At 40.8% G+C, this 27,748-nt stretch overlaps 2 protein-coding genes and 1 long non-coding RNA gene across 4 annotated transcripts; 1 reads left to right on the top strand and 2 right to left on the bottom strand.

Moving 5' to 3' along the window:
* slc25a22a (solute carrier family 25 member 22a) lies at window positions 1-16,245 on the bottom strand. Of its 2 annotated transcripts, none has more exons than XM_028584880.1 (11): window positions 16,067-16,245; window positions 7,174-7,360; window positions 6,950-7,075; window positions 6,761-6,816; window positions 6,423-6,513; window positions 5,751-5,805; window positions 5,022-5,082; window positions 4,639-4,783; window positions 4,399-4,553; window positions 4,243-4,318; window positions 1-3,979 (listed from the first exon to the last, which is right to left on the bottom strand). In XM_028584880.1, exons 2-11 carry the CDS (start codon window positions 7,191-7,193, stop codon window positions 3,826-3,828), a joined length of 939 nt encoding a protein of 312 aa, XP_028440681.1. In that variant the 5' UTR covers window positions 7,194-7,360; window positions 16,067-16,245; the 3' UTR covers window positions 1-3,825. The 2 variants fall into 2 exon arrangements, with proteins under 2 accessions (XP_028440681.1, XP_028440682.1); XM_028584881.1 differs by lacking the exon at window positions 16,067-16,245 and adding an exon at window positions 13,492-13,555.
* On the top strand, window positions 16,021-18,460 carry LOC114559884 (uncharacterized). The gene is made up of 3 exons (XR_003693144.1): window positions 16,021-16,327; window positions 17,627-17,750; window positions 18,014-18,460. It is a non-coding gene; the product is annotated as an uncharacterized LOC114559884 (long non-coding RNA).
* pidd1 (p53-induced death domain protein 1) lies at window positions 16,331-26,442 on the bottom strand. The gene is made up of 16 exons (XM_028584878.1): window positions 25,340-26,442; window positions 24,727-25,140; window positions 24,458-24,610; window positions 24,257-24,308; window positions 23,942-24,143; window positions 23,107-23,256; window positions 22,834-23,007; window positions 22,595-22,742; window positions 22,374-22,509; window positions 22,137-22,287; window positions 20,798-20,921; window positions 20,520-20,635; window positions 19,660-19,767; window positions 19,178-19,374; window positions 17,167-17,747; window positions 16,331-16,756 (listed from the first exon to the last, which is right to left on the bottom strand). Exons 1-15 carry the CDS (start codon window positions 26,007-26,009, stop codon window positions 17,513-17,515), a joined length of 3,030 nt encoding a protein of 1,009 aa, XP_028440679.1. The 5' UTR covers window positions 26,010-26,442; the 3' UTR covers window positions 16,331-16,756; window positions 17,167-17,512.
* Between the last annotated feature and the right edge of the window lie 1,306 nt (window positions 26,443-27,748).

The raw sequence follows: 27,748 nt of genomic DNA, 5'->3' as shown, positions 1-27,748 counted from the left end.
TCAGTTTATTGAACAGCAAATTGTGACAGGGAATATTTTGTTTGTTTTTTTCAATTGCATTGTCATACATTTCTAGGACAAACTGTGTCATTCACCACACATATTCATAGTGATCACTGATCACCCTCTCTGCCACGGAGAGAGAGAGACTTTGTAGATGGACAGTGGGGTGAGGGTCCTTGTTTAAAAGTGCTATAATGCACAATTCCTCTTGGAGGAAGACAACAGCGGCTGTGAAGAGACCCCAGAAGGTCCCCGCTTGCATTATACGTTGTGTTTTTTTCTTCTAGTGTGTGTCTATGTGTGGCTTCTACTTATTGCATATCAGTGAGCTGGTTCATGAATTTTTTCAGTGAATGTGTAAAGCACAAATCTTTAGATTAAAATGTAATAAACTCTTCACTATAATTATAATACATCTCATAATATCTAAGATACATTCTTATATTTGATTCATTTAGAATATGTAGGCGATATACATTTTGTGGATAACTGCTGATTGGTGACATAGTGGACACCTCTCTTATAATAAGTCGCCTCAGCCCTATGGATCAAGTTTTACAGACAGATAAACTTAGAAGACTGAAAAGTTCATCTCAACTGACATCTCTACTGCAATAAATCAGACTCTAATCCATTCCTGCAAAAGCAGCACATGGATTTCCAAGGACTTTGTCTGAGTATATTCAAAGTTGGCCATGTGGTCTCTTGTGCCTAATAATCCTTTGTGCTTTCTTTGATTGTATACACTCTAAGTTATACATTTGGTGTTTTAGAGCTCCTCAGCATTTACCTGCTGCCCCAGCTGTGGATGCTGGGGAGAGTAGATGACAGAGGAGTGTGACGGATAGAAGGAAAGAGGGGAGAGAGCATGGGTCTGACAATCAAAGAGAAAAATACTGCAGTGTCACACTAACAACTACACATCAACTACAGCACTACACAATCAGACAGACACACACACGCACGCACATACATAACCAAATGCACAAGGTCAGTGAAAATTCACAGCTCAGTAAAACAAAATGACTTGCACAACATTTTCAAGATTCAAAAAAGAAACAGATTTAAAGAAAATCTGAAAACAATGAGGGCAGGGTGAAGGTGGGTGGGGAGGTTAAAAAATCATAACAATAATCTCAACGACACAAATATAGGCATTATGATCACAATAACAGCATATATGAGATGAACTGGCAATCGGAATGTTGAAAAACTACAACAGTAATTTATAAAGACTAGCTCATACGAGTCAACTTTTCGCCGTTTTCCTGTGGCTCAGCTGACATCTGTCAACATGGCTGGAGGTGCCAGTCCATGTCTAGCAGTTCTGTTGTCCCTCCCTGACCTATGGCTTTCAGTTAACACATTGACAAAGCTGAGATTCACTAGCATGTGATTCAGTAGGCACAGCCTTGGTCATTAGTGCCATCAATGTCATATTGCAGCTACCTCATGAATGAAGCACCATTCAAGAAGACAGATGTTAGATTTACAGTCTGATGTCAGCAGGCCCTTATTGGCCTTGCCCAGGCTGTATTTCACTTTCAGAACTGTTTTAGTAGTGCCAGAGGTCATTCACTTAAAACTAACATCATTTATACCATCATTATATAATGCTCTGTTTGGTCCTGGGTGATAAAACTGTAGAAACAGGACATAGGTTAGGTTGACCCAACTTAACAAAGGGCTCAGGAGAAATGGCACCTCCAAAAAAGCCATCCGACTGTAGATCTACACTAGTGTTCCCCTTTGCATACAGTAAAAAACCACCACCAATATGCTGCATTTAAGTTCAACTGATGCTTGTTGCATCAAAACATGGTCCTTCATTTGATATGTCCACACCATCATAACATAAAATCACCACAATATGGATTGAGGGGGGAGCTGGAGAGGTAGGTGTGCAAATAAGCCATCACAAATTAGAAAACAAACAATAAATCCTAAAACATAAAGTTCATATCATCTGCATATGTACAATATAGTTAAGGTGGAAACTTTGACACAGAAAAAACAACACATACAAATATATAATGCTATACTGCCTATAAGGATTATCGATAAATAGATCTCACTCCCACAAATGATAATACATTGAAAAGTTGCATTGCGTATCTACAGTGCAACAGTACAATTGACAAGCTGCTTGAACAGTGGGAGCAAAGAAGGAATGTGATTGGATTATACACATCAAAGTCACCTTGATCTCCGGCGAGATAAACCAATGGCGGGGCTTCAGTGGTGTGATGCATAAACAAGATACGACGGGGCTGCTTTCCCTAGCAGCTTAAAGCAAACAAAACCTCTAAAGCAAACAAGCCGAGATGTTTGGTAAAAATCATAGAACACTGAAAACACATTGGTTTCATTTTCTGATAAAGAAAGGTTTATCACTAGCTCTTTGGGTCCTGCCACTGAATTCAAGTTTGGACAAAGAATTTAAATTAAGTGTGTAACTCATCTGTAAACAATAATAATTATGTCGGGATCTAAGGGGTTTGCACTACTCCAGCTATGGTCTTAATGGCTCCACAATGGATGACTGTACTCATGAGGCCTCAGCATGCGGTGTCTGACCATTTGTCAGCATAATTACTAAATATCTACTAATAATCTGGCATTCTATTCAAATTGCTTTCAACCCATTTAGTGTTCACGGCTAAAGCTTTCATCTGAAATCACAATGAATCCCACAGGGCAGAAAACCACTGCCGCTCTGCTCTCTGTGGACTGAAAAAATTTAAAGCGCACAGCACTTTTGGCCACAATCCAATCAGTGATGTCACAGCAGGTGTTTTCCATCATCCCTCCAAGGCAAAACCGCTGCTGTGACATCACTGATTGGGGTGTGGCCACAACTACAACATGCTTGACAGTTTCGACCCATAGAAAGGAGCATAGAGGCAGTTTTAAAAAAATGTGTACATGTAGATTGGTCGTGCATAATGCCCAAATGTTGCACACTGTCTCTTCGGTCTAGAGTGTAACTGTGAAACAGGAGATATCTTTATCGCTGAGGCAAAACAGTCGAACCATTGTGGTAGCACTAAATATCAGATGGAACCCGATCTACTTAAAAAGCCAAGGCAATCAAAGTCTGCTCGGAGCCGAATGGCTGAGTTCATTACAACCACTTACAGGAAGGGATGTGGCTTCTCAGGAAAGATCATAGGGAGTGCGCTGGTATCACATCAACACATTCCCTGGGTCTTTGTCTGAAACAGAGGCATACTGTATATTTTGCTCTATTTCTAAATATACTATCTTTTAAGACATACGGTCTGGGGGAATTCTTTGAATAGCATTTTAGTAAATATCCTCTTCTTCAAATGTTCTCAAATATCTTTCTAAGTAAAGTATGTGCATTTAATTTAGCTAGTTATGGTGTGTCATTTTCGATAGATTACTTAGTCGCTGTCATTCAGAGACTAATGGTGTTGAAAATTAGTATAGTGTAGGGCTTGCAGAAGTGCAGCAACCAAGGGCAGTACATCTACTTTGAAAATTCGACAATCATATTAAAAAATGCATTAAAATGCTGTAATTATAAAGCAATATTCCTTTAAAACTTTGATTGATATTTGCGGCTTCATTTCCAGAGAGCTAGCTCAGCATGCCTACTGGATTGTTGTGTGCCACCATAGGCAGCTTGGCAAACAAAGGCTCCCTCCTAAACTTTTTTCACATTCAACACAAATTAAAAAACAAAATGTAATGATCGGTCATGCTCTGACCCATTGAATATTTCTTTTAGAATGAGATGAATCCTCACGCAATTGGTATGCTGCCTTGTGGGAGGGAAAGGCAGAAAGTATGTGCTTCTTAGTTGTCTTTTTTAGGCAAGAAGCTAAGGAGATATTCAGCCACACCCAGGAAGTAGATCACCTGGGCGATGCCAAACAGAGGTGCAATGACCAAGGCTCGACAGTAGGCTCCCTTCAGGAAAGCCGATGGACCCTCGTTACGCATGATTTTCCTAGAGAGCACATAAAAGCTAATTATTAAAAGTGAAACATACAGCCAGCATTATTTATGTGCCAGTAGGTGTTGGTGGTGTCTTATCTCTATTTAAATTAATGTTTCTTAATAATCTGTTGTATTGTTTGTTGGTTCTGCTGTTTTCATTGTTTTTTTTTTGTCAAATGTGTGTTAATGCACTTTAAATCCATTTTGACTTGACTATACACAGACACAGCATCACACATGCTGCAGCAGTATGTAAAGACATAATGAGGTCACCTGATACAGTCAGTCACTCCACTGTACGTGTCTTCTGTGCTCCCTCGGTTCAGCGACTGAAGTCTAGTCTTTATCACTGCAACACACAGAGCTCAGGTGAATATTTAACATCAACTAACACATTGCTGTAACAATGTTCACAGTCCCACTGCTCACCATCGACAGGGTTGACAGCAACAGCCGCTGTGCTTCCCGCAAGGCAGCCTGATATAAACGACACGTAGAAAGGAGCAGGCCCATCTACGCCTCTTTTACCCAGATTGTTCAGGTTGGCAAAAAGGGGGAAATAGATGATGGAGAAAGGAACATCCCTACAAAAAAAAATACAGACGATCACAGTAAGTGTGTGAAGTTCATTGCAGTCGGTTGGTAAACTAGTTGCTGGATCTGTTTTACCTGAGCAATGTGGCACCAAGGCCCTTATACAGCCCAGCAATGCCCTTTTCCCTAAATAATTCTCTGGTGAGCTGCATGGCTGTTGGGGACTTGGTCTCCACAGTCCCTGCTGCCACCATCTCTGGCATCAGCTTCCTCTGAGCCGCTATGGAACATAAGAAACACAACATTAATAACAGAAAAAGCTACATATAAAGCTACTCGAAACACACAATGCTCAGAACAGGTATGTGAGCAGACATTTTGATTTATAACAGTAAGAAGAAACCACAATAAAGCTGTTGTAATCTATGACATGACCACATGAGGCCACTATTTCTCCATTTTATCACCTACACTTCACTTTTTGCTAAAACAGCCATCTGGATTTAATTTCCTCTTACCAATTCGTCCAGCATCTTGGAGCTGGATTTTCAGCATCTCCATAGGAGTTGTAACAATAACCTGCAACAAAACAAAATAAAGGTGTCAGGTACAGTGTCAACATAGGCACACTGTGAACAACGATTGATTAGTACTGAGTGTGTCAGGAAAAACATGTGTCCAGTGTAGATCTACTGGCATCCATTTGCTACATGTCAGCTCTCGTTTCCTTCTGTAATCCACACAGTAGTAACTAGTTAACTGGATTAAGGGTGAGATGGCCACGTTCTCAAACACAATCTTAATCCAAAGTCTGCTACAGTTAATCTAATCACGTTCCTTGGACTTGAAGCCATTGGCCTCATTGACAAGGCATTTCCCTCTGACTCAATCACTCAGTGCACATGGCCAAGAAGAACTCTAACAACGTCTTATATGATCACTCAAATCTAGCTGTCTGTGTATCGTTCGCTGACAGGACAACATTTTAGTGATTAGAAATAATTCATGAAAATGGAACACAGATAACAGGGGCAATCTACAGAGACAAACTGTGAGCATGTTTCTGCAACCTCCTACCTCCTCTCATTTAAACATGCTCGTGGCTAATTCTAGATGCAAGCAGTGATAAATGAGGCGATGGCTGAGGCCCAGGGGTGTGTATGTCAGATGACACTGGCAGTGCTAAAGGCAGCAGTTCCAGATGGAGAACAGGAGGATGCAATTAAAGCAGCACCTCACTCACTCACCTGGCATGTACCTGCCCCGCACCCAGCCAGCATCTCTTTGAGCAGAGTGAGTTTTCTGAAAGAAAGAAAAAAAGACCATAAAAAGCAAGATCAGACAAAAGCAAGCACTAGACTGACAGTGTGAGAGCCAGACAACTTTATTTCTGCAGTCCTCGAAAAAGGAGTTGTCACCACCTGCTGTGGTGATGATAATCTTTGTCTTCTATATCAACATGTCAGGCACAAGGGCAGATTAATAATTCACAAGGTGAGCGGCTGGGCCAGACAAGTCAATCATTCATCAGCTTGCATGTTTGTCACCATAGTGATGGAGATAGATGCCCCAGAAACCTTGAGGTTTTTCATGGGGGACAATGGGTGGGTGACTGACTTCAACACCAGATGATGGTTGCTAATGTTTGGTATGTGGTACCACCGTGTGCTAATTTTAACGTGAGTTCAGAAAGGGCTTCTGTTGACACACATACAAGCAATTCTGTATTTTTAAACCAGACAGTTAACGAACCACCGTGAAATACTCAGAAGAGAAGACAGAACGGTGAAAGATTAACTAGATCCTCAGTGAGAATACTGACAGCTAATGTGTCAGGTTACATGTTAGTAAACACGCCAGTTAATCACACTGATTAATGAGGGGAGCGGGTGTGTGTCAGTCAGCCTTTCATGCCTCACCCATCCTTGGAGAGGTGATGCCTGAAGAAGTCGTTGGCAGCCAATTTGATGGCTTTCTCTGGCGTGACTAGTGTTAAGTTCACCGCCGCTCCTGGGGGGATAAAAAGGACAGAGAGCAAGAAAGAGAGAGAAGAAAAAGAGAAAACAAAGAAGGGTGAGAGAGAACGAGAGATAATTGCCAGTGAGACACAGATCCCTGTATTTGCTGTATGTAGGCTCACTATGAATCTGAAAGTAATCAGAACCCTGTGCTATCTAACAGCTTTGATGCTCTAATTTTTTACACTTCAGTGAGCTCACACATTTTTCACAAACATTTAAAAATAATAAGAACTTACCTCGGTACATCCCAAAATACCCCTCTGACCGGATGGTCTTAATAAGGCAATCTGACCTGAAACACACAAACACAACAGTTACCTAGGAATCTTATGACAAACTGGGTGATACTGCTGATTAGCCCCGACTATAAGCTAGCAATATGTTTATATATTCATATGCAAAAGTCAAATATAGAAATAGCATACATGCTGGTGTAAAGGCGACATCCATTTTGCTGGTTTTGCAAGCGAGTTTTGGCCAGGTCAATGGGAAATACACAGGTCACTCCAATTAGGCCAGCGATCCCCCCATTGATCAATTTGGCAGGCAAACTGAACAAAAGTCAAAAATATGAAATACAAAAGGGTCAATAGATGAAAACAAGGCCACAGTGCTGCTATATTTGTAGTCGTTCAACATTCCACCCTACCTGATCTGCTTGTCAGCCATTTATCTAAAGCCCTGTCTGGTCAAAGTGTCAATCTGTCTGTTAGCTAGTCACTCAGGGGTCGGTTTATTACACCAGCGTGTTGTTGTCCAAGCGGGATTATGTAGCCTGATTGTGTTTTGTCCACTTCTCTCGCTTACAGTTGTTGTTATTTCAAGTAGGGGAATATCTGCAAAGAAACAGAAAATGTCACATTAAAAACTCACAACAAGTGGCTGTTAACAGAAACGTTCCAACAAAATAGAGGATCAATACATTTCAAAAGTTAAAAGGCAGCAATGTTGCCTTCACAAACATTACAACATAGACTTCCTTTTAGTAACAAGCTGTTACGCCACCTAAAATAAACTGTAAAAAACGTTTTCAAGGTCCAGATCCCTACACGGACCTCGGACAAAACAATGTGCACCACAAGGTGGCGCTATAGCAGAGATACACGTTTGGCTCTATAACTCCATTTCCGCCTAGATTTTTATGTGCGAAAAATCACGATTTATCGTAAACCTACTTTTTCTAACTCCTCCTAGACCGTGCGACCAAGTGGCAAAAAACTTGGTAGCATCTCCAGACCGACCTGACAAAAATATTTTTTATCAGATAAAAACTGCGCAAATTACGCACAACCAAATTTGTGTAGCTAACTACGACAAAAACTTTACTATGACCGTCTGGGGCTCCACACCAAATTTTACAAAGATTGGCCACTAGGGGGCGCTAAAAGTCCCAAAAGTTTATATCTCATTAAAGGATTTTTACGAAATGTTGAGGATATCATCTAGGGCCACTCCTTAGGCCAGCCCTACAGTGGGGTACTGATTTGTCAAAGTGGGCGTGGCCTATGGTACCCAGGTTTGGATTCACCACTTACACTAATTTGAGCAACTTCAAATTTACAGGGTAGATGTAGAATGGTTCAAGGACCTCACATACCAAAAATTACACATATGGACCACTAGGTGGCACTATAATAACGTCAAACGTGTTTTTGCCTGTAACTCCCACATTACAAATAGCATATTAGAAAACCTTACATCCACGTGTTCCTGGAATCAAGCTGAATCACAGGATATAGGCCACACCCATTTCCGCTAACAAGTTTTTTTGCAATATCGTGCAATGTGCAAAACCAACTTTTTCAAACTCCTCCTAGGCCGTGTGACCGATCTCCACAAAACCTGCTACATAACATCCTCCAGATGGACGTGACAAAAAGTTATCAAAAGAATTTTGCTACGTTAAAGTATGCACAATTTACAATCAAACAAATTTTCGTAGCTAGCCACAAAACACGAACTTTAACATATCTTGGCCAAATTAATAGGTTTATTGTTCGACAACCCATTCCGAGCCTCTGTACCAAATTTTGTGAAGATCGGCCATTAGGGGGTGCTATAATGAACGTAGACGAGTTTTGGCAAATAAGTCAATGCATTTAAATGGGAAATTTGCAATAGCAATATCGCTGCAGTAAATGCTATCATCACAAAATTTGAGATTATTGTTCTACATGCCACTCTGCGGTTCTATACCAGATTGGGTAATGATCTGCCTTTAGGAGGCGCTATAATTGAGGTAAAAATGCTTGGCCTTTTACTCAACAAATGGGAAATGTTCTATTGCATTTCACTACAGACTTTGGAGCTCGCACTTAGTGAAATTTCCTGACTTTTGCCTCGCCACCGTCGTGCTTTGGGTTCTCCTTTTGCGGGCTCCACTGTGGTGGGTTCTGCTTTCGTGAGCTCCACGTGTCATCATAACTGCTTGCAGTACTAGTTATTTTTGTTATTATTATTATTATTATTATTATTATTATTATGTGAGATGGAAGTGCTTGCGTGGGGGTATCAAGGTGAAGCCTAAAATATGGGTTCTCAAACTACTGCGAAAGATTGGCAGTAACTCACTGTAATAAACATCAGTCTGTCAGTGCTTGGGTAAGAAATTACCTAAGCACTGACAGAAACTGAGAATATGTCCAACACTAAGCTGTTTAGATTTAAAAATGCATCTTTTCCAACCATGTCAGCCTTCCGTTCACACAAAAACACTGGCTTCGTATTTTAGTGTATAAGGGGAAAGCAGGTTTTACAAAAGGTAATGTAAGCCTCCCCAGTGAGAATCGGGGGCTGTATGGCAGTAAGAAGAACTATCTGACTCTACTCCCAGGTATGCTGTGAAACAAACCAAATACAGCCCTCAGGTGGGGTGGCAGGTCAACAGTATTAAGTCTTGGCCTGACTGACTAACAACACACAGATAAAATGCTCACAGTATTGCTCTATTTGGGCAATGGAAACTAAGCACTGTTAAAACTAGCGACTCACAATACACCACAGATGAATGTAAGAGCAGCCTCAACACATCTATAATAGAAACCAGCACAAGACACATTTCTATAGTTAACCACTGTGCAGCATAATTAGGCTACATTATTGACAGCCCCTTAAAAATAGAGCTTTAGCGATCAATGTGGAGGGATTACTTTGTGTTAAAACAAATCTCTCATCGTTGGAACATCTGTGGATCATGCGTGTCCTTCAAGCTGGTGTTTTATGCATGAGCTCTCTCATCGTGACACTTAATCCATACTGTACAGGGAAAGCTCTGTCCTCTGAGCAAACAGAGGAAATAAAAAAAGAGGAAATATGTCTAATGTGACCAATATGCTCCATATTTTAGGTATAGAATGCCCTCAGTGTGAAAGGATGCTTCCCATTTCCCCTCTCATTCTCTCCACCCCCTTCATCCACCAATCCCAACCTGCCTCTGCGTGTGCAACCCACCTCCTCCTCTCTCCTCCTCACCGGCCCTCCCCCATCATTTCCCTCAGTCACGAGTCACGACTCACAAACACAGCTTTTCCATCTCAGATCTTTGCTGACTTGTGGGTTTCTTTGTGAAGTGCATCTGCACTCATATGACACTAAAGTCACTAATTCCTCAGATTCAGTTTCAGATTGCACAATATGGGTGGATGTTTAGGTTTCCGAAAACTGTTTCTGGTCATGAATGCAGCTGTGGTCTGGTGTATTTAGTTTGGATGGGGACTTGAGGTCCCCGCCGGCAGCTCCAGAGGTGGAGGAGGGAGGAGAGGGGGTTTCAGAGCAGGTCAGCGAGCCGCCTCTCTGGTCTGTATTGGCTGGCTGTCCTCCTCTCTGCTTCACAACCCTCTCTCATCGACCTTACCCTTTTCTCATCCAGCTGTGATACGGAGCCCACCTTTTCACTTTAAGCACGCTACTTTTGTTTCCCTATTTCCTTTTCACTGCCTTCCTCCTGAACTCCACAGTCAGCACACTGACTCTTTTCAAACAATAATCCTCAGAAGAATATGTTCTGTTAGTAATAGGACTGAGGAGACAATGTATTGGTGGTGAAGAGCACTGCAGTCTTACATAAGTCACCTATCAAACCAACATCTCTATCATGCTTGCGGTTTTACTCATGCACTTCAGTTCATCTACACCACACAACTGTGTCTGCATCAGGACATTTACTTGACCCACAGTCATAGCTTGGCTGTACTGTCTCTTGTCATGATAATTGGAGTCTGTATGGAAACAACTAGCTTCAGTGTGCAGAGTCCACAGCACAGTGGTATCACTCATCAACAAAATCTCTGAGGAATTCCTTTCTTTCTCACAGCAGGAAAAAATAAACAAACGGTCAGGTAACTGAAGTGGAACTGGTATTTCTAGCCACATCACTACACCACTTTAAAGGCTGCAAAGGATTGCAAGGTCATTTTTGCACAATTCACTACACGATTAAAGAGGAAAGTTACTTCAAGACAAAAAATATATTTAAAATGACTGAACACTTCTTTGTCAAACACACAAGTGACTTCTCTTCTCTCTTAAATACACACACACATATTCACAAAGAGGACAAATTTAGAGTTTTCACCTCCAGAGCAGATAAGCATTTATGAGTAAACAATAGACAAGGTGATTGTGCAACTTTCCTGCCATGCAGAACCTTGAACTTAACAATTTAACTCAGCCAGCCATTGGACGCACTTGATTAAAGAGCTAGTGGAGAGTTCGGGCAGAGATTGAGACAGATAACAGCTCAGTTTTTGACCCTTGTTCATCATTTCAAATTGAACAATGAGGCAATAAACACTGCTTAACTGACGGGACGATACTGAAACCATATGTTGAACTTTGCCAGTAAAGTAGCAAGCAATATTCTTTTGCTAGAAGATAGGATATTAAATTCCTAAAAAACTAGAAAAAAAAGTATTTAATTGCAATTTCATAGACCAATGCTTACAGTATATCAAGTGAAATGCTTATAGGTATTGTGTTCAATGATCCAGTTCATGCAATCCTACAAAGGAGAGGCAGAGGGTGTGTCAGCATACAGATTTATATACTATTTATGAATGACACCACATGAGTATATGAAGTGCAATAATGTAATATAATAATGTATCAAACACAGGGATAATGAATATAAATAGGATACTTGATTTCTCAAGTCAATGACTCACCTGAAAAGTGAGCTGATTAATATAATGAAGGTATTATGTAGTTGAGGTGGTAATATGTAGAAGAATACGATGAATAAAATATTCATAACACATGCTCTTAAATCTTTCTGGAATTAGTTTCAGTACAACTTAACGAGCTCAAGCCCTTCATGTGCATGTTTGGACAATTAACACTTATACTGGGATGGTAGCTGGTAACAACTGGTAACGGTAACATTTCATGTAACCTTCTTCTACTTTAATTCATTTTCTAAAATGCCATTATAGGCATAGTTAAATATAAGAAGTGAAGGAGGCATGCATCTACTCTGTTCATAAAAGGAAGATAAGCTTTACTTTCTAAAAAATACAAAATTGTATATTGGAAGTGCATTAAAAAGCTGACAATAACGGATCAGTCCTAGTATAGTCTATATATCGACGACGATTCATTTAGGGGATTGCTTCAGTGCCGCTGGAAGATCTGCCGGATGTCCCTAATTTTCAGCTTTTTTTGTGTTGGCATTCTAAACTCAAGGGGTGGGAAAAATAATTAATTCTTAGATGCATCGCGATTCTCTCTAGAACGATTCGATGCTCGATTCTGATAAGTTAATAATCGGAAGAAAAAAAAAGTCTATTTGTACTCCAGACAAGTACAAATCAGAAAACAGAGTAACTGAAAGAGGATGGGATAATGGACAACAACTTAGAGTTTAGAGAAGAGTGCAGAAAAAAAAAAGATAATGGCCAAAAGGAAAAAAAATGTTTTGTATATACACATAATCTAATAAGACATACATAAAATAATTAGGCAAAACACATAAGCGGTTCATCTAATTTATCACATTACATCTGACCACCATGTTTCATGTTCTAAGAAGCCAATTATCCACCTTTAAACATGACTGAGCCTCTGACATGGAAGATTACTGTGAGAGAAGGTGACTTTCACAAGCATGTTAAAGGCTTAAGCATGGAATGACTACAAAACAAAAACCTCAGTAGACAAAACATTTCATTAAAACGTGTGTGTGACAAATATGTCAAAATCTAAGCTTTGTCTGGGAAGTGATTAGCAAACTCTGAGTAGCAAACTAAGATTTATATGTATATTTTTTTAAATCACGCATCATGGAAATGTACATTAAAAAAATTGTTGCATCGAGATGCATCGATAATCGGTTTAGAATTGAATCGTTGGCCTCTGAATCGGAATCAAATTGAATCGTGAGCTGCCAAGAGATTTCCACCCCTACTAAACTCTGGTGTATTTATGAGGACTATGACTAACTGCTCCTCAGATCTCTGCAGGGTAAATCCAGACAGCTAGCTGTCCAATCTGAGTTTTCTGTTGTGCGACTAAAACAACTTTTGAACGTACACATTCCACCCAAACAAGTTCCTTCCCGAGGCTATTTTGTAGAGGCGCCGTAATTGCTTCCAGCCGCTTAGCGCCGCCAAAGACTATTGTGATTGGTTTAAAGAAATGCCAATAAACCAGAGCACGTTTTTCTCGTATCCCACAATGCTGTGTGGACTAGCCAGACCCTCCTCCGCAGCGCTGTAGAGGTAGGTCTGGCAAAACAAGACTAGTCCTAGTATGAATAGGAAATTAGGTGGGTGGGTGCAAAGTACACATGTAGCTAGCTGTTTCGACTAATCTGCTCTAAGGCATGTCTCAATCACAAAAGACTTACAAAAAGATAAATATAAACCTGCATGATACTAAAAATCTGGAGACAAAGCAATGCCAGTTAATTTCCAATGCAAAACTCAATGCAAAATATATTCCTCTTATTCAAATCAACCAGAGAAAAATTTACCTTATCCATTACAGGTCCATGGCGTCCTCAAGTGTGAAACAGAGCAAAGGTCTGCCTGACTAAATGACAATCCGTTTGTTGAATATTACGAGAGGAAGTGAGCTACACTACACTACAGTGACAAAGCACTGTGGTAGTCAGCAGTCAGCACTCCTCTCACGTGACTGTGGCTGGTCAAAAAGACAGTAAAAGAAAGGAAAATCACACAGACCCTTCTTCATTATCTTAGAGTAGGCTGTTGTTACGAGTCCATCTGTCTCACATGTACTGGTATGATTAATGCACTGTGAGCTCTAAGCCAGCTGTACTGAAGATCTGTTTCAGATGTAAGCGTGTTCCTGCAATCCTCTATCAAATGTCCAAGTACTTCTCTGAGCTGCAAGAGCACAGAGGCCAGATCTAATACACAACTCAATCCGTCCACTTTTACATCCCTTCTGGAGACACTATTTAATAACTGTGTATACATTTGTTGGAATACCATATATAAGTCTACAGCACAGCTATGGGCTGGTATTATATGACTTACATCCAGCTTTATATTGCCCTTGTGTATGTGTTGCTTCAGTTATTTCTAAAAGGATTGGGTTTGAAATAGTTGTCTGCACTGACAGCTGTATGTCTACTGTCCTTAACAACAAACAAACCTGATGGCTGCTACCATGCTTTTTTTTTTAAATAATGGTTTATGAGATGCAGTCTATTTTTGGATATCTACAGCACTGCGGAAACAAGGAATGAAAATTGTGGTGTCGCAGATAAATCTGATTACTATTCCCTCTTCCCTACAGCATCAGGATTATAAACCTAATTCCTATTTATGAAAGCTCTTGCAATCTTCATTTACAACCAATGGAGTGTGGGTTATGATCTAGGCACAGCAATGCATTTCCACTACAGGTGCTCTACATATTGCAGCCAATAAACCTGCAGTTATGCATTTTTGTAATCACCTGCTGTAGATCAGAAATAACAAGCTGGGTTAGACTTTCAAGAAGCACAAATGTCGCTTCAGTGCAGAGAGGTGGTGTATTGTTTAGTCCCTCGTCTGACAGCAGATATCTCTGGTGGCCCAGTTTCTAAATTCACCTGGGGCATCTCCTCTGTTTTGCCTCCCTCTCAGCTTTCCTACAGCCTTGATAAGAACATAATGATTACATTGTGAGTGGACTTTCCTGAGAAAAAAAGCTAAATGCAGCATTGAAGCATCTGATTACAGTTAACAGATTACTGTAAGGCCTTGAATGGCCTGAAGGAGTGTAACTTTCACAAAGGAGCACAGCATCTTCCAACAGCACAGCTACACTTTATTTCCATTCAGTGACCATAAAGAGTGGCATTTTGTCCTTGCCACTGGGATTTTAGCAAACTTTTAGGAAATGCGATGCGGGTGTAGTCCAACATGCTAATTAAATTAATATTTAACCCAATGGTATGTTTTTACTGAATTATAGTAAAGTGATATTTTTAGTATTGCAGTCAAAAAACAGGTACAACAGTTCCATTGGAAAACACAGGATGTCATCCTACACCCAAGAATGGCTCACCTCATCAATTATTTCAAGGCTGCAGGAGTGCCTTATTACACTTCTTGGCCTCATCATAACCTAACCAATACACTGGGGAAAAGGTTGCTTATTTTAAAAAAAATAAAAAATGCATTACTGCTTGAAATCTTGCTCAGCAGTTAAATGTTCCCTTCTGTGAGGCGTTCAAGGCCTCAGCAGAGAGGAGGGGGTCACTAGAAATAGCCTCCAGCAGGTAAGATATTCAGCATGATTAAGAAATTATTTAATTAAAATGATCTGTCTTTCCCTCCTTGCATCCTCATCTGTCCTAAGAAATCACAGTATGTTTATGTTAAGCTAGCTAGCTGTAGTCTGCCTGTCAGAGGTGAGTAGCTTCACTTTTCTCTACCAATGAAAAAGGAGGTGGGTACAGCTTAAATGGTTTACCCTCCACTACCAACACGATAATTACAACCTCACTACTCCGTGGTCCCTTGCAGGTCCGTGAGAAATTCAGTAACGAACTGTGTGGTAACATCCAAAAACCAAGCATATACTAACATTTCCATAGAAACTGACAATTATAATAAATAACCATTACACATGTCACCAACGGCTCGTCGGTTTTGTTAAAATATGACAAAACATATTGACCGGCATATTAACGACCCGCTCCGTAAATCATTCGTGATTTATAACGTTCACAGTCATAAGCGTTGTATCTTGCATTTTAACAGTCTATCGGCCTACCGCTTACGTTAGCTACATATTGATTTATACCCACCATATGTAACGTTAGAAAATATGCTAGGCTTGCCACATAACGGAAAATGGTTTGCTGCGTCTCACAACGAAGCGGCAACACATAACGTTACAATCACAATACTAGCAAGCTTTTCATCTCCATTTAAAAAAAAAAGACATTTAACGTTAGTTTAATATGCCGCCTTCACGTTATTCCCAGGTAAAATGTATACGGCTTGAAGCCAATTCAAGACACATTTTCTGAAGAAGACACCCGCCACGATTCACAACAAGACTTTAACTGCATCCCGTTATCTACATACCACACATAGAGCCGTTTCCGTTCTCTCCCGGTGTGGTTGTAGTAGTAGGAAATCAAAGCCTTTACACTCTGTATCTTTGGCTGACAGACCGACAGTAGTTAACCTAACGTTACCGGTGTTACTAGCATTTGAGTCCAGTGGAGGGAGGTAGAGGAGGTGGGAGTGAGAGCAGGGAAGGAGGGGGGAGCAACCAGGGCTGACGATGGAGTAGGACTCGGATAAAAGACACAGAAAAGGGATTCAAAAAGGGGTCCTCTAGTGGTATGTAGTAGAAGTACAAATATGTTTTATTTGCAATAAAGGTAGAGGGTGGGGGGTTGGGGCCAGCGTCATCGTGACGAACTCAACCCCATGACCTTGAACACTAAAATAGAAAAAGGGCTGCAGCGGAGATATTGGGGACGATGTGCAGTATGCAGCTAAAACTCAAAACAAACAATGACTCACTACAGGAAAAATAGTGGACATTCATATGTATACATTTTTTTTAAATCTAATGTCCTGATATGTGCTGAAGGTAGCTGGTTTCTAGGTAACCAAAGGCACACAATGAAGAAGGTTAATTAGCCATAAAACATTGCTTCCTTTTGTAGTCCAGGCCTCCATAGTCCAACAGCTCCCAGTGTATGCTTTGCCTCTTAACTCTGTCACTGTCTTAACTCTGTCCCGAACAGAAAACAGGTAACCTTTCTGCCAAGAAATGAAAGAAAAAAAAATGAAATTGATTAAGAAATGTTTGCATGTTTGACACTAGGTTAAAAAAAAAAAAACTTTCTAAGCCAAGCTTTTGACTTTTACTTCCATTAAAACAAGTCGGATCACTGTGGGGTTTGCTCTATCCAGGTTAGCCATTGTTAGCAATACCAGTTTAAACAACGCACTAGGCTGTTTTTTGTGCATACAAACAGCTTAAAGGAACACACCGCCTTATTGGGAGGATGGAATGCACCATTAATAGGCCAACTTTTTCACAATTATGACATACTCCGTCAAAATGGTAATGAGTAATGATGTTACTTTGTAATTATGACATACCAAGTAAAAAATATTTGATATTAAGTAACAAATTGTGACTTAGCGTTTAATAATTTTGTACTTACCATAAGTATTTTTTATTTATATCATATATAATTTTTCATCACTGTTCTTTTCCTGGCAGAAATGGGCCTCCATAGTGTTGTCTTGCATACTGAGACAGTTAAAAAAATAAATGGAAAGAACCAGCCTCAGGCCATCATCTTCATGCAGTTCATCCATTTCTCCTGTCTTCTGTAAGTCTTCTGAAAGGTGTCGCCAGCTCTTAACTGGCTACCATGATTGTGTTAAGATAGATTTTTTGTACTCCAGGACAGTTGTTTAGACAGCAGGATGAGATGATGGGGGCACATTGTAAACAAACAGGTTACTCAAGTGTAAGTCAGCCATCTGCACCCAGCGTGGGTTCATCTACTGCTGTGTTTCACAGAGGGAGGAGCTCTCTGCTTCCAGGCCCACTCTCTTTAGTGACTCAGAGTACTTTCTCCTTCCTATGTTGACAATGTCCTCGATCTCATCTGCCAGGTCTCTCCTGCCGCTCTCGATCATAGCGGCCACCAGCCTCGACGCTGCTCCTGGTCCTGCATTCCTCTGTCCCCGGGCCCAGTGGAACAGCATGTCCAGCACCAAGGCTCCCAGGTTGTCCCTGGTGAGGAGAGCAGAAAATATGCAAGAGATTTTACATCGGCTACACTTTAGTCCATGTGTGGTATTAGAATCTCCATGCAGTTGGAAGATGAACCATGTAGAAACTATTAGGTTTTGGCTATGCAACATTTATTGGACAACTTCCATCAAATACACATCAATAAAATGACATGTGAATGAATTCCTATTTAAAAACTTCACAGAAAAACATCTACACAACATGTATGTATGATTTTACATATTGCATTTTTCTACCACCTCCAGGATGCGTCACCAGAGGGTTTTTTTTAGCATGAGGAGCACGGGGAGGGGATGAGCATCAGTCTGTGTGTAATCTCCTGCAGTGTCCCAGATGGCTTAGTGATGGCTGACAGTGCAGATTAAAACAATCAAAATCCTCTATCATTTCTCTCCCACTGCAGTTTTCCTTCACTCACGTTACATCTCTCCAATTCCCTCTTGTTCCCTTAGAGGCTTTGGTTGTACTAACACGCATTTGTGCACGCACTGGTTACGTCATTCACTCATGTAGAGATGCTTTAAAACAGAAAATGTACATTTTGGTCAGGTTGATATGGAATTTTGATTATTTTCTCATTATAAATGAGCTCTGCTTTCATATGAATGTGTAACTTACCTCTTTTTTTTTTACCTGGTAATAGGTTATAAGATACAGTTCAAATTAGGGCTGGGCAATATATCAATATTATATTGATATCGTGATATGAGACTAGATATTGTCTTAGATTTTGGATATTGTAATATCGTAAATGGCTTCAGTGTTGTCTTTTCCTGGTATTAAAGGCTGCATTACAGTAAAGTGATGTAATTTTCTGTTTTAGCTCTTCTATTATTTGTACTTTTACCCACTTAGTCATTATATCTACATTACTGAAGATTATTTGTCTAAAATCTCATTGTGAAGATGTTTTGTTTAAGCACCAATTGTAAACCCTAGAATATCGCCACAATATCGACATCGAGGTGTTAGGACACAATATCGAGATATCTGATTTTCTCCATATCGCCCAGCGCTAGTTCAAATGCAAACATTTTATACTTGCCCTGATGAAGGCCTCAATGGCCAAAACGCGTTGCCTTATTTTAATGATTTAGCCAAGCAATTTAATATAGGCTTTTTAGACTTTACCCTCCTTGAGTGCTACAGTGTCCTTAAACCTTTAAACACTTTTTTTTAATTTATTTCCCAGATAAACCAAAGATTTCTGAATTTGTAGTGTGACATGTTGACAGTGTAGTGTCAGAGTTTTGGCCTTAAAATAAACATATAACTGCACTGAAATTAGATCTCAAAACCACATATGTAGGTACGTATATGATGGCTTGTAAAAACAATTACCAAATCAGTAAATATTGAGTTCAGTTAAGGAGTTTTGGCTGAACATGACGCAGTTAGGCCAATCCTACCTGTACTTGAACTGGATGCGGTCCAACTCCTGGTAGCTTAAGCCAAGATTGATACCAATAACACGCCAGTCTTGTCCTATCTGAAGTGAGATGGACAGCAGGTTGGCTTCTGTCAGGTAGCCGCTCTCAGGGTCACCCAGGTTCAGAGGGGGATACTGAAGCTCTTCCATGATGAAATTATTTTCTGAGTTCAGAGCCTATGAAAAAAACAGAGAGGAGATAATATGTGCAGTGTTTCCCTCAAGGTTATATTGTAGGTAGCAGCTAACATTATTTTGTTGCTTTATTTGGAAGAAATAAGCATCTAGTTTAGATGCTAAATAATAATAATGTGCAGATATTTTTTATTTCTATATACGCATATTCTAATATAAGTATGAGACAAAATGCACAACAGGTTCATACAAATTCATATACTATCCAGAAATGCAAAACTACGTTATCATATGAAATAAGGAAAAAAAATTGTCACTTAAACTGACAGGAAGTCTTAGTGGTAAAGTTGCCAGCCACTGGCTGTCAGGTCCTTTCCTCTTTCTCGCCACTTCCTCTGGTAGATTGCTGGGAATCTCCCCTCTATAAAAAGACACCTGTAACAGAGGTACAAAACATATTTTTTAAGATGTTTTCCAAACAATGCAGACAGACTGATAGATGGGACAAAATAACAACTGCATTTCTAACTGGCACTAAGCGGGGCAGCTATAGTGAACTGGTACACATTACAGAGTGACCACAAAGGTAGAAACATCCATACAATGTAATACAATAAATACTACCAAGTAAATATTACCTTACATAAAATGTTATTTAGAGTCTGGACATGCAGCGCGCTTGCGCAAGCCCGAGACTGTGTTCACAGTGGAGGCATGCAACAAAAACAAAGTTTTTTTCATAAATTCAAGGCAACACTCGGTAAATAAATTATATGCAAATGGTCAGTTTGAGGGTGAAATATTCCTTTAAGATTTGATCGAGTTATGACTCTGAGAATGTCTAGCTAATGTCTATTACAGAATATATCCTGCAATTTTCCAATGCCTAAAATGCCACCTCCCCCTGTAATGCTAATCCTGGCCGATAGGGGATTTAGTGTAGAATGTAATGTATGGTGTCTAGATGAGTGATATGTACAATCTGTTACTTATTGTTTGTCATAATATAATGTATGTGAGTTAATTCAGTCCTTGCACCAGGTATAAGGCTATGTAATGTGGAAATGTAAGATTTACAGTGACTGTTATTATACAGTATGTGTGCAAACAGAAAAAAACAGCAGAAATCCCTATATCCAGTAACTGCACTTTCTCACTCTCTGTTGAATATGATGTCTGTCTCTTACTTGTCCCCTCACTGGCCCCTTCTGACCCTGAGCTGGACAGATGTACACTTCCTTCAGATTCTTCAGGCTGGAGTAAAACTCAAAACACAGTCTTCCCGCCACACAATCTGGTCTCTCTGGAGAGAGAAAAAAAACAGGAAAATATTGTCTCAAGAAGACTTCTTACAAATAGTTGTTCCAAGACAATCATTCCACAAGAGCACATCATAAGACCCTGGAAGGAAAGGGAAGAGAAGTTTTTGTTTATTAAAGACAGAGCCTCAAAGAGGAATTCTAACCTGTGCTGATGTCTAAGCCCCTTTCAAAGCCAGCAAAGAACTGCTCTCCTTCCAGCAGGTCACACAGGTCTGAAGGCTGAGGTCCGTCATATTGCTCTGACAAAGACTGAACTCTGCTTTCCACCTGGGCAGGAAGCATCACAATCATGGTTCAGCATTTATGCATAACTGTTTTGATGTCATGATGAAATCAGTTTGACTCACTGAAGTGTTGAGGCTGAGCGACGAGGGCACAGACTGTCCTTGGTGTAAGTAATGTAGAGCTATTAAACTACACAGTTAAACAGGGTTTTTTCATGAGACTGGGCTGTCTATGCAGTAGAATGGCACAAACATTTTTGAACAAGCTACATGGCCAAAGAAAACAGAGAAAAAGGGGCTGTGGTATTCCCTTTCGCTTAAAATGTAAAAAAAAACTAAAACTACCAGAATGCACTGTGCCACACCGGACCAATAAACGCTCCCGCTGGTGGGTGGTGTAATGCGAGCATTTCACAGAATCAATATGGCGGCCGCCATGTAACAAACGATTCAAACTTACAGTTAAAACGGTAAGCTTAAATATGTTTCTGAAAACATTTTAGCATGAGAAATAGGCAATGCAGTAACAGAATCTTGGATTATAATTGATCAGCGCTACATAGTTTTACTGAGTTTTTTCAGCCTACGTTTTTGCAATACAGGAAACAGTATGGCGCCCAATTCCTCTTCACAAACTCTTGTATTACAGCCAAAATATGATTCTGAAAACATTTTAGGCCAGAAGTAGGCAAAACAGTGACATATTTGATCAGCACTGCCTAGTTTTACAGTTAAATCTGAGTTCGGTGAGGGGCGGCTCTCTCTCTTGATCCGGTTCTATACTCTGTGTCGGTATGCGGAAGTACAATCTGTAGTTTGAGCAACAGCCCTAGGGCCATCAAAAAGCTGCAGAACAACGCTTGTGAGTAAGTAGATCTAGGCGCTGGTGAGATAAAGGGAATTTCACCATATCGTGAGCTTAGAATTATAAGGTTCTATCTCCGTTTAGGGTAGTTCTGAGATATTGAGCATCAATGTTTTTACATCCCAGCTATTTTCTGAGATGGAACCTTTTTATTTTATTAATAACTAACTAAGAAAATATTTTTTTACAAAAATAACACCACACAGGCATTAATAAACACCTAAGGGATCAGATTATGTCAAAAACTCAATTTCGGCCAAAAGTGGAGGTAGAACCTTATAATTCTAAGCTCACAATATGTCATTTACACGTACCACCAACATTATTATGATACAAAGTTGGTTGAAAATGGGCAAAGTATCTCTTTAAAGCACAGAGAGAAGAATTACCAACCTTGGTAGCAGGTAAACACTGTAGCATAACTTGTGAAGGATCAGTCTTCCTCTGGAGGACGAGGAACTGAACTCTAAACTGTTTTAGCCTTTGATAGACCTTCCTGACCACCCCACTAACACAGCGTGTAGTGGTGTACCACAGCCAGTACCTGTGATGGCACACACAAAGCTGTGTTAATACAACGTAAATATATAAATCAAACATACATTATGAGAATATATTAATAAAACTTACCAGGAGAAATGTGTGATGTAGAAAATTGCATACAAATGGGTGATGGAGAGAGACACTTGCGATGTGATGTCAGTCCAGGTTTGGGCAGTGGGGTCTCCATGTAGCAGATGTAAACAGGACATATCGATTGAATGGCCTGCAGAAGCACCAGACATGTTAATACATGCTAAATAATGGTACATGCTGTTATAAACAAGTATGAGAATGAAGGCATATTGTACCTGTGACTCCAGCTGGCAGAGGTACCTGAACTTTAATAGGCTGCAGGAAATGTATGCTAGGGGTCTGGGAGAGGCAGAGGAGGGGGCTAACTCTGGCCTGAGGATCACCACACAGTGCCTGTACCTCTGACACACACACAGGCAGCACCTACAGAAAGACAGACAAACTAAAGCCTTGCAAACCACAGATACCACAAACTGACATAGACTTTCATATAATGTAGTGCTACCTAGCCTACCTGTAAGGTTATAGTGCGAGATTGCACAGTGGAGTCTGGAGGGAAGTGGAGCTTAACTCCAGGGTCAGTGCTGGATACCAGCAGGACTCCAGCTGGTGTAACAGAGCAACTGTCCTTTACTGGACTGGACACTGCGATAAACCAGGAGAACTGGCTCACAGAGCAGCAGGCCAGCTACAGGTACACCAACACTAATATTACAATTTGTACTACCAAGAAAAAAAGCACTACACAAATGTAATACAATTATTTTCAATTATTTTTATAGTTTACCCTGGCTGGACGTCCACCAGGGTGGCTGCTATGGCTCTCACTTCCTCTCCTCAGAACAGTGGGCAGAGTGCTCCATACGTGCCCGTCAAACCTCTTCACCACCACCTCCCTTCTTTTTGACCGATGATATGGCACACACACCTCCACAGGCTGTAAGGATTTCAAAGTTGAAGCACATTGACGTCATGCAAGCGTAGTAAAGAAAACAGGTGGAGAAACACAAAAGATTCTGTATATTTTCACAATGCTAATTTAAAGACATAGTCAAGAACTTTAGTACTGCACTTCCATAAAACTGAGGGACTCCTGAAACACAGATGTAATGATTAGATCAGAATATGTGCAGCAGGTTGAGATATCCTGACTTTTAGTCCCTATTGAGTCATGCTCATAGACCATAAAAATGGTGGAGCAGCAATGACGTCCCCCATTGGTATATTGACTGCCATTTTGAATCCTTGGACATCACCATCTTGGTTTTTTTAAACCGAATGTAACGACTTTTACGAGAGGATGGAGATAGGGAGGATGACGCGACCAAGCCAGTATTGTTTATGGTTGCAATGGCACTATGCGTAGCTTAAAAAGTGGGAAAGTTGCTGATTTTTAACCCTTCTAAAATGAGTCATCCAGTGGAGATTTACCGGCGGGTAAACACGGACCTCTGGGTACTGGCACCTGTTTCTAAACCCAAACTTGTATACCTCTGATGACATCACTGTGACTGAATCAGGGTTATTTTTGCAGGCTTGTCAAAGCTGTCTGATCTTTATGTATACAATCTGTGGAGTGTCCCAATAACAGATGTGTTACATAGAGAAATTAAGTTCAGTACCTTCAGAAATGTAATTCCATGAGGACGAAGTTCCAGTGGACGATTCAGCAAGATGTCGTGCTCTTCCAGCCACACCCACTTTCTTTCTGGCCTTTTCTCAGCCCACTTCAGCCTTGTGGTTGTCACCAGGCAACCCGGGGGGAACAGCAGCTCAGCCCCCCCTGGGAGAAACACATGACACCCAGTAGACGAAACACAGAAACTAAGGAGCAAAAGAAGCATGGCATCTTTAATCTTAATCTAGTCAGGAATGCCTTAATTGACAATATTAATGCAGATTGAGAAGACATTTCCATGCTGAGAATGACACTGTACCTGTGCTGATTAAATCCAAGGTGCAACTCTTGAATTTTCGTTTCTGCTTGATCTGGTGAGACAACAGAGATGCAACAGAGTGAATACGCTGACAGCAAATGTAAACACTGTCTCTAATTACCTATTTATTCTAAATACCTAATTATCTTATCAATCTAATAGTTAGCACAGATCAATTTAAAGCCCTTTTTATCTGCTCACCAGATGTAGGAGGGAGAGGAGGAGGGGTTGAGGGTTGTCCCAAAGGATTGTCACGCACATCTATTTTCAGTAGAGGCAGTTTGTTTAGGCAATGTGGGATTAGGCGCAGTTCATTGCTGTAGATGGCAAGCTCCCTGAGAGCGAGGAGGCAGCCTGGGCAACAAAGAAGACAACATGTATACCTTTTTTCATTGCTGTGTTGATGAATTTAACTACATTTTTTTTACATGTTCTTTCCCTGACACACCCACTCACCCTTACAACCTTACCCATGCTCTCTGGTAGCTGCTTCAGTTTGTTGTGGGACAATTCCAGCTTAACAAGCGCCTCCAAAGAACCAATTTCATCAGGCAGCTGTTGAAGGAGGTTATGTGAAATATCCAGTGTCTGTAGTGCATTCAGCTGACCCAGACTTGGAGGAAGAACGACCAGCTCGTTCCCCAGGAGGGAGAGGTAGGTGAGGGAGGACAGCTGGCCTATATCAGGAGGCAAAGCTGAGAGGTGGTTGTGACAGAGGAGCAAAGAGGACAGCACAGGCAAGCTGAGAAGGCAGGATGGCAGACAGGAGAGCTGGTTGAAGGAGAGATCCAGGTGCACCAGATGAGAAAGGGAGGAAACGGATGCAGGCAAAGTGGTGAGGAGGCCAGACAGCGGGTCACCTTGTGAGTCATAAAAACAGTGTCCTTGAATTAGAAAGAAAAGTGAAGTTAGAAGCAGAAAGCAAAGCAAAGAAAACGACAAAGAATGACACCCATATTATAATGAATCAACACAGTACTTACTGTACTGCATCTACTTTTGTATGTGATAAGGTGAATTAAGCCATTTAACCATCTATGCTAACAAGCAGCTGATACCACATCAAATTAATCGGAAAATTACCCCGAACAGCGAGTGAACGCAGCTCTGTCAGATGGGGTAGGACATCGAGTGCACCATCCAGGCCTGGTTTATCCTCAGAACCCAATCTCAGGTACTGGAGGCCCCTTAGCTGCCCTGGGATGGACCCCCAAAGCAGAGGCAGTACAGCTGCTCCTCCCTGGTACACATCCAGGGTTAGCCTTGTATCAGTCAACACAGCAGGGAGCTCCATAGAGGAAGGCAAGGGTGGAGTCAGAGACAAGACAGAGGAAGAGGAAGATGAGGATGAAGAACAAATGGCATGATGGTGCGTGAAGAAGTAAGAGGAGAGGCTTGACAGAGAGGGACCACAGGTGTCCGTGAGGCTGGTGGGAGACACAGAGGGAACATCCCTCTCTGGCTCAACAACTGCTGCTTGACCTTCAGACATCACACCACCTGATACCGTTAGTCCAGTCTCACTCTCTGATTTCTTCTTATCCTCGCAAACAAGTTCTCTGCAGAGCCTCAGAGCTAAAAGATCAGGAGAAGGGTCTGGTACTCCACCTGTGGACGTTGTCCTTGATGGGTTACATGCAGGTGTCATTTCCACTTCTTCATCCTCCGACCTGCCTGCCTTCACAATCCAACCGGCTGCCTGGTCTCCATCCTCTTCATCAGTAGCTGCAACTTCGTCGCTGCTTCTCTCCATTGAAGACACTGTTTATAACACTAGACAGCTAACTAGCCATCAGATCCCTACTAGTCCAATACTGGTCCGATGTTTTCCTTCTGCAGGATGTGTCTGTAACATTACTCATCATGGCACTATTAGATTAGAAGTTCATTAAAGTCAGATAGAGCTAAATGACTGCCATGAAAAACGAGGAATATTTTACTGGACATGTTTGCTGAATGTTAACAGTTTATTTTACAGTAATGTTAGCGATTAGTTAGCTAACCACTGTTAACGTGAATGTTAGCTAAGCATTACATATCAGATGCCCTCTTATGTTCCGTTTCTAATGTTACTACTTAGCTACTAATGTAGTGTAATTTACTAAATAATGTATAACATTTGTCCCCGGGTTAGCCAGTTTCTCTCATGGATGGTTTCTCTGTAGTCTCTCGATGAATCCCTCTGCTTTCTTACTTCCTTATGTGCAAATGTTTTTAAAGAAAAGGGTTTGCGTCACAGTTGATCGTTCGTTTTCGTGTACATCGTCCACCGACAGCCGACGGGAAGAGTCTAACCATCTGTATCGGTCTAAAAGTAAGGAGCCCCGCCTCTCCGGTTGTCTAGGTGATAAAACCGAGCGCCTTGATGCTGGCGCCGCCAAAGTTTCAACTCAGGGCGGGCGGGACGCAAAATTACGAATCCCACTATGGCCACGCCAAGACCCGCCCTACAAAGCAGCTCGATTGGTTGGGGTTAGGCATTTCACCTCGAGTGGTTAAGGTTAGGGTTAGGAGATTGGTCAGGTGATAGGACCTGTACATGTAAGCATGGACGCCTGGCCAATAGTAGTGTGTGGACGCTATTGAAGGGCGGGTCTTGGCGTGGCCATAGTGGGATTCGTAATATCGCGGGCGGGACAGTTGTGTCTAAATATGCAATGTGTACACTCACTGCCTGTCAGTGCCTGCCATGGTGCCTGCTGGCCAGCCAGCGGCGCTTTGGCTTGCTCTACTACGGTATTTGGTATTATGGTGTACATTCATTATACATAAATACATACTGTACATTCTTTGTACATGGGTCACGCTGTAATGTAAACAATTCTAAATATATATTAAAATATTTACAGCTTCAGTAAAGACCAGTTGCATACAGGTAAAAGGTCTAGAGCTTGTTATCCTTTCTTTGCTTTGCTGCATGCACGTCTATTTATCATTTTGAATGTTGAATTTTATAACAGATTCATTCCACACAAAATACGACTTTTATTTAACATTTTAGATATCATAGGCAGACACGTTAATGAATGTAGTAGGCTAATACATTTTTAAGCCTTTTTTATTATAAAAATGCAATTCCTTTTGAACATTCAAAAATGAATTCATCATTTCAAGATGTAATATATAAGATAAGATGTATAATTAATTTGGTTTATTTTAGTCTTATATACACACACACACACACACACAAACACACACACACACACAAACTTGCATAATTTAAAGTTAGATTGAAGTGAGATAAAATGCATGTGAGATAAAATGCAAGCATTAGCAGTGGAAGACATACTTTGCAAATTATATTCAAGTGAGTTTGAAGCGGCCTACTCCAATATAATTTTTTGTACGAAATATCATTCTTCTTCTAAAGGGTTACACATTTTGTTTTTATCTCATACCCCATCAGTACAAACTGCTCTGCATTTTGGCAAAGAAAGTGTGTCAAAAGTTCATCTCTGCTGTGGAAACCATTTACTTATGTAGGAAACAATT

The sequence above is a fragment of the Perca flavescens genome, chromosome 8 (genome assembly GCF_004354835.1).
Source record: "Perca flavescens isolate YP-PL-M2 chromosome 8, PFLA_1.0, whole genome shotgun sequence".
Taxonomy (NCBI): Eukaryota; Metazoa; Chordata; class Actinopteri; order Perciformes; family Percidae; genus Perca; species Perca flavescens.
Note: the sequence above shows the minus strand (reverse complement) of the source record. Positions and strands in the feature narration are given on the sequence as shown.

Bases quoted from the DNA above. Each gene is read 5' to 3' on its own strand.
- slc25a22a (XM_028584880.1), bottom strand. From the start codon at position 7,193: ATGGCTGACAAGCAGATCAG. The intron at 5,806-6,422 runs GTGAGGCATGAA...TCTTTCTTTCAG, and splicing joins CATCACCTCTCCAAGGATGG to AAAACTCACTCTGCTCAAAG. The intron at 3,980-4,242 runs GTGACCTCATTA...TGTGCTCTCTAG, and splicing joins GGAGTGACTGACTGTATCAG to GAAAATCATGCGTAACGAGG.
- pidd1 (XM_028584878.1), bottom strand. From the start codon at position 26,009: ATGGAGAGAAGCAGCGACGAAGTTGCAGCTACTGATGAAGAGGATGGA. The intron at 24,309-24,457 runs GTGAGCAGATAA...TTGTCTCACCAG, and splicing joins TCCTCTCCCTCCTACATCTG to ATCAAGCAGAAACGAAAATT. The intron at 23,008-23,106 runs GTAAACTATAAA...GTGTACCTGTAG, and splicing joins CTGGTGGACGTCCAGCCAGG to CTGGCCTGCTGCTCTGTGAG.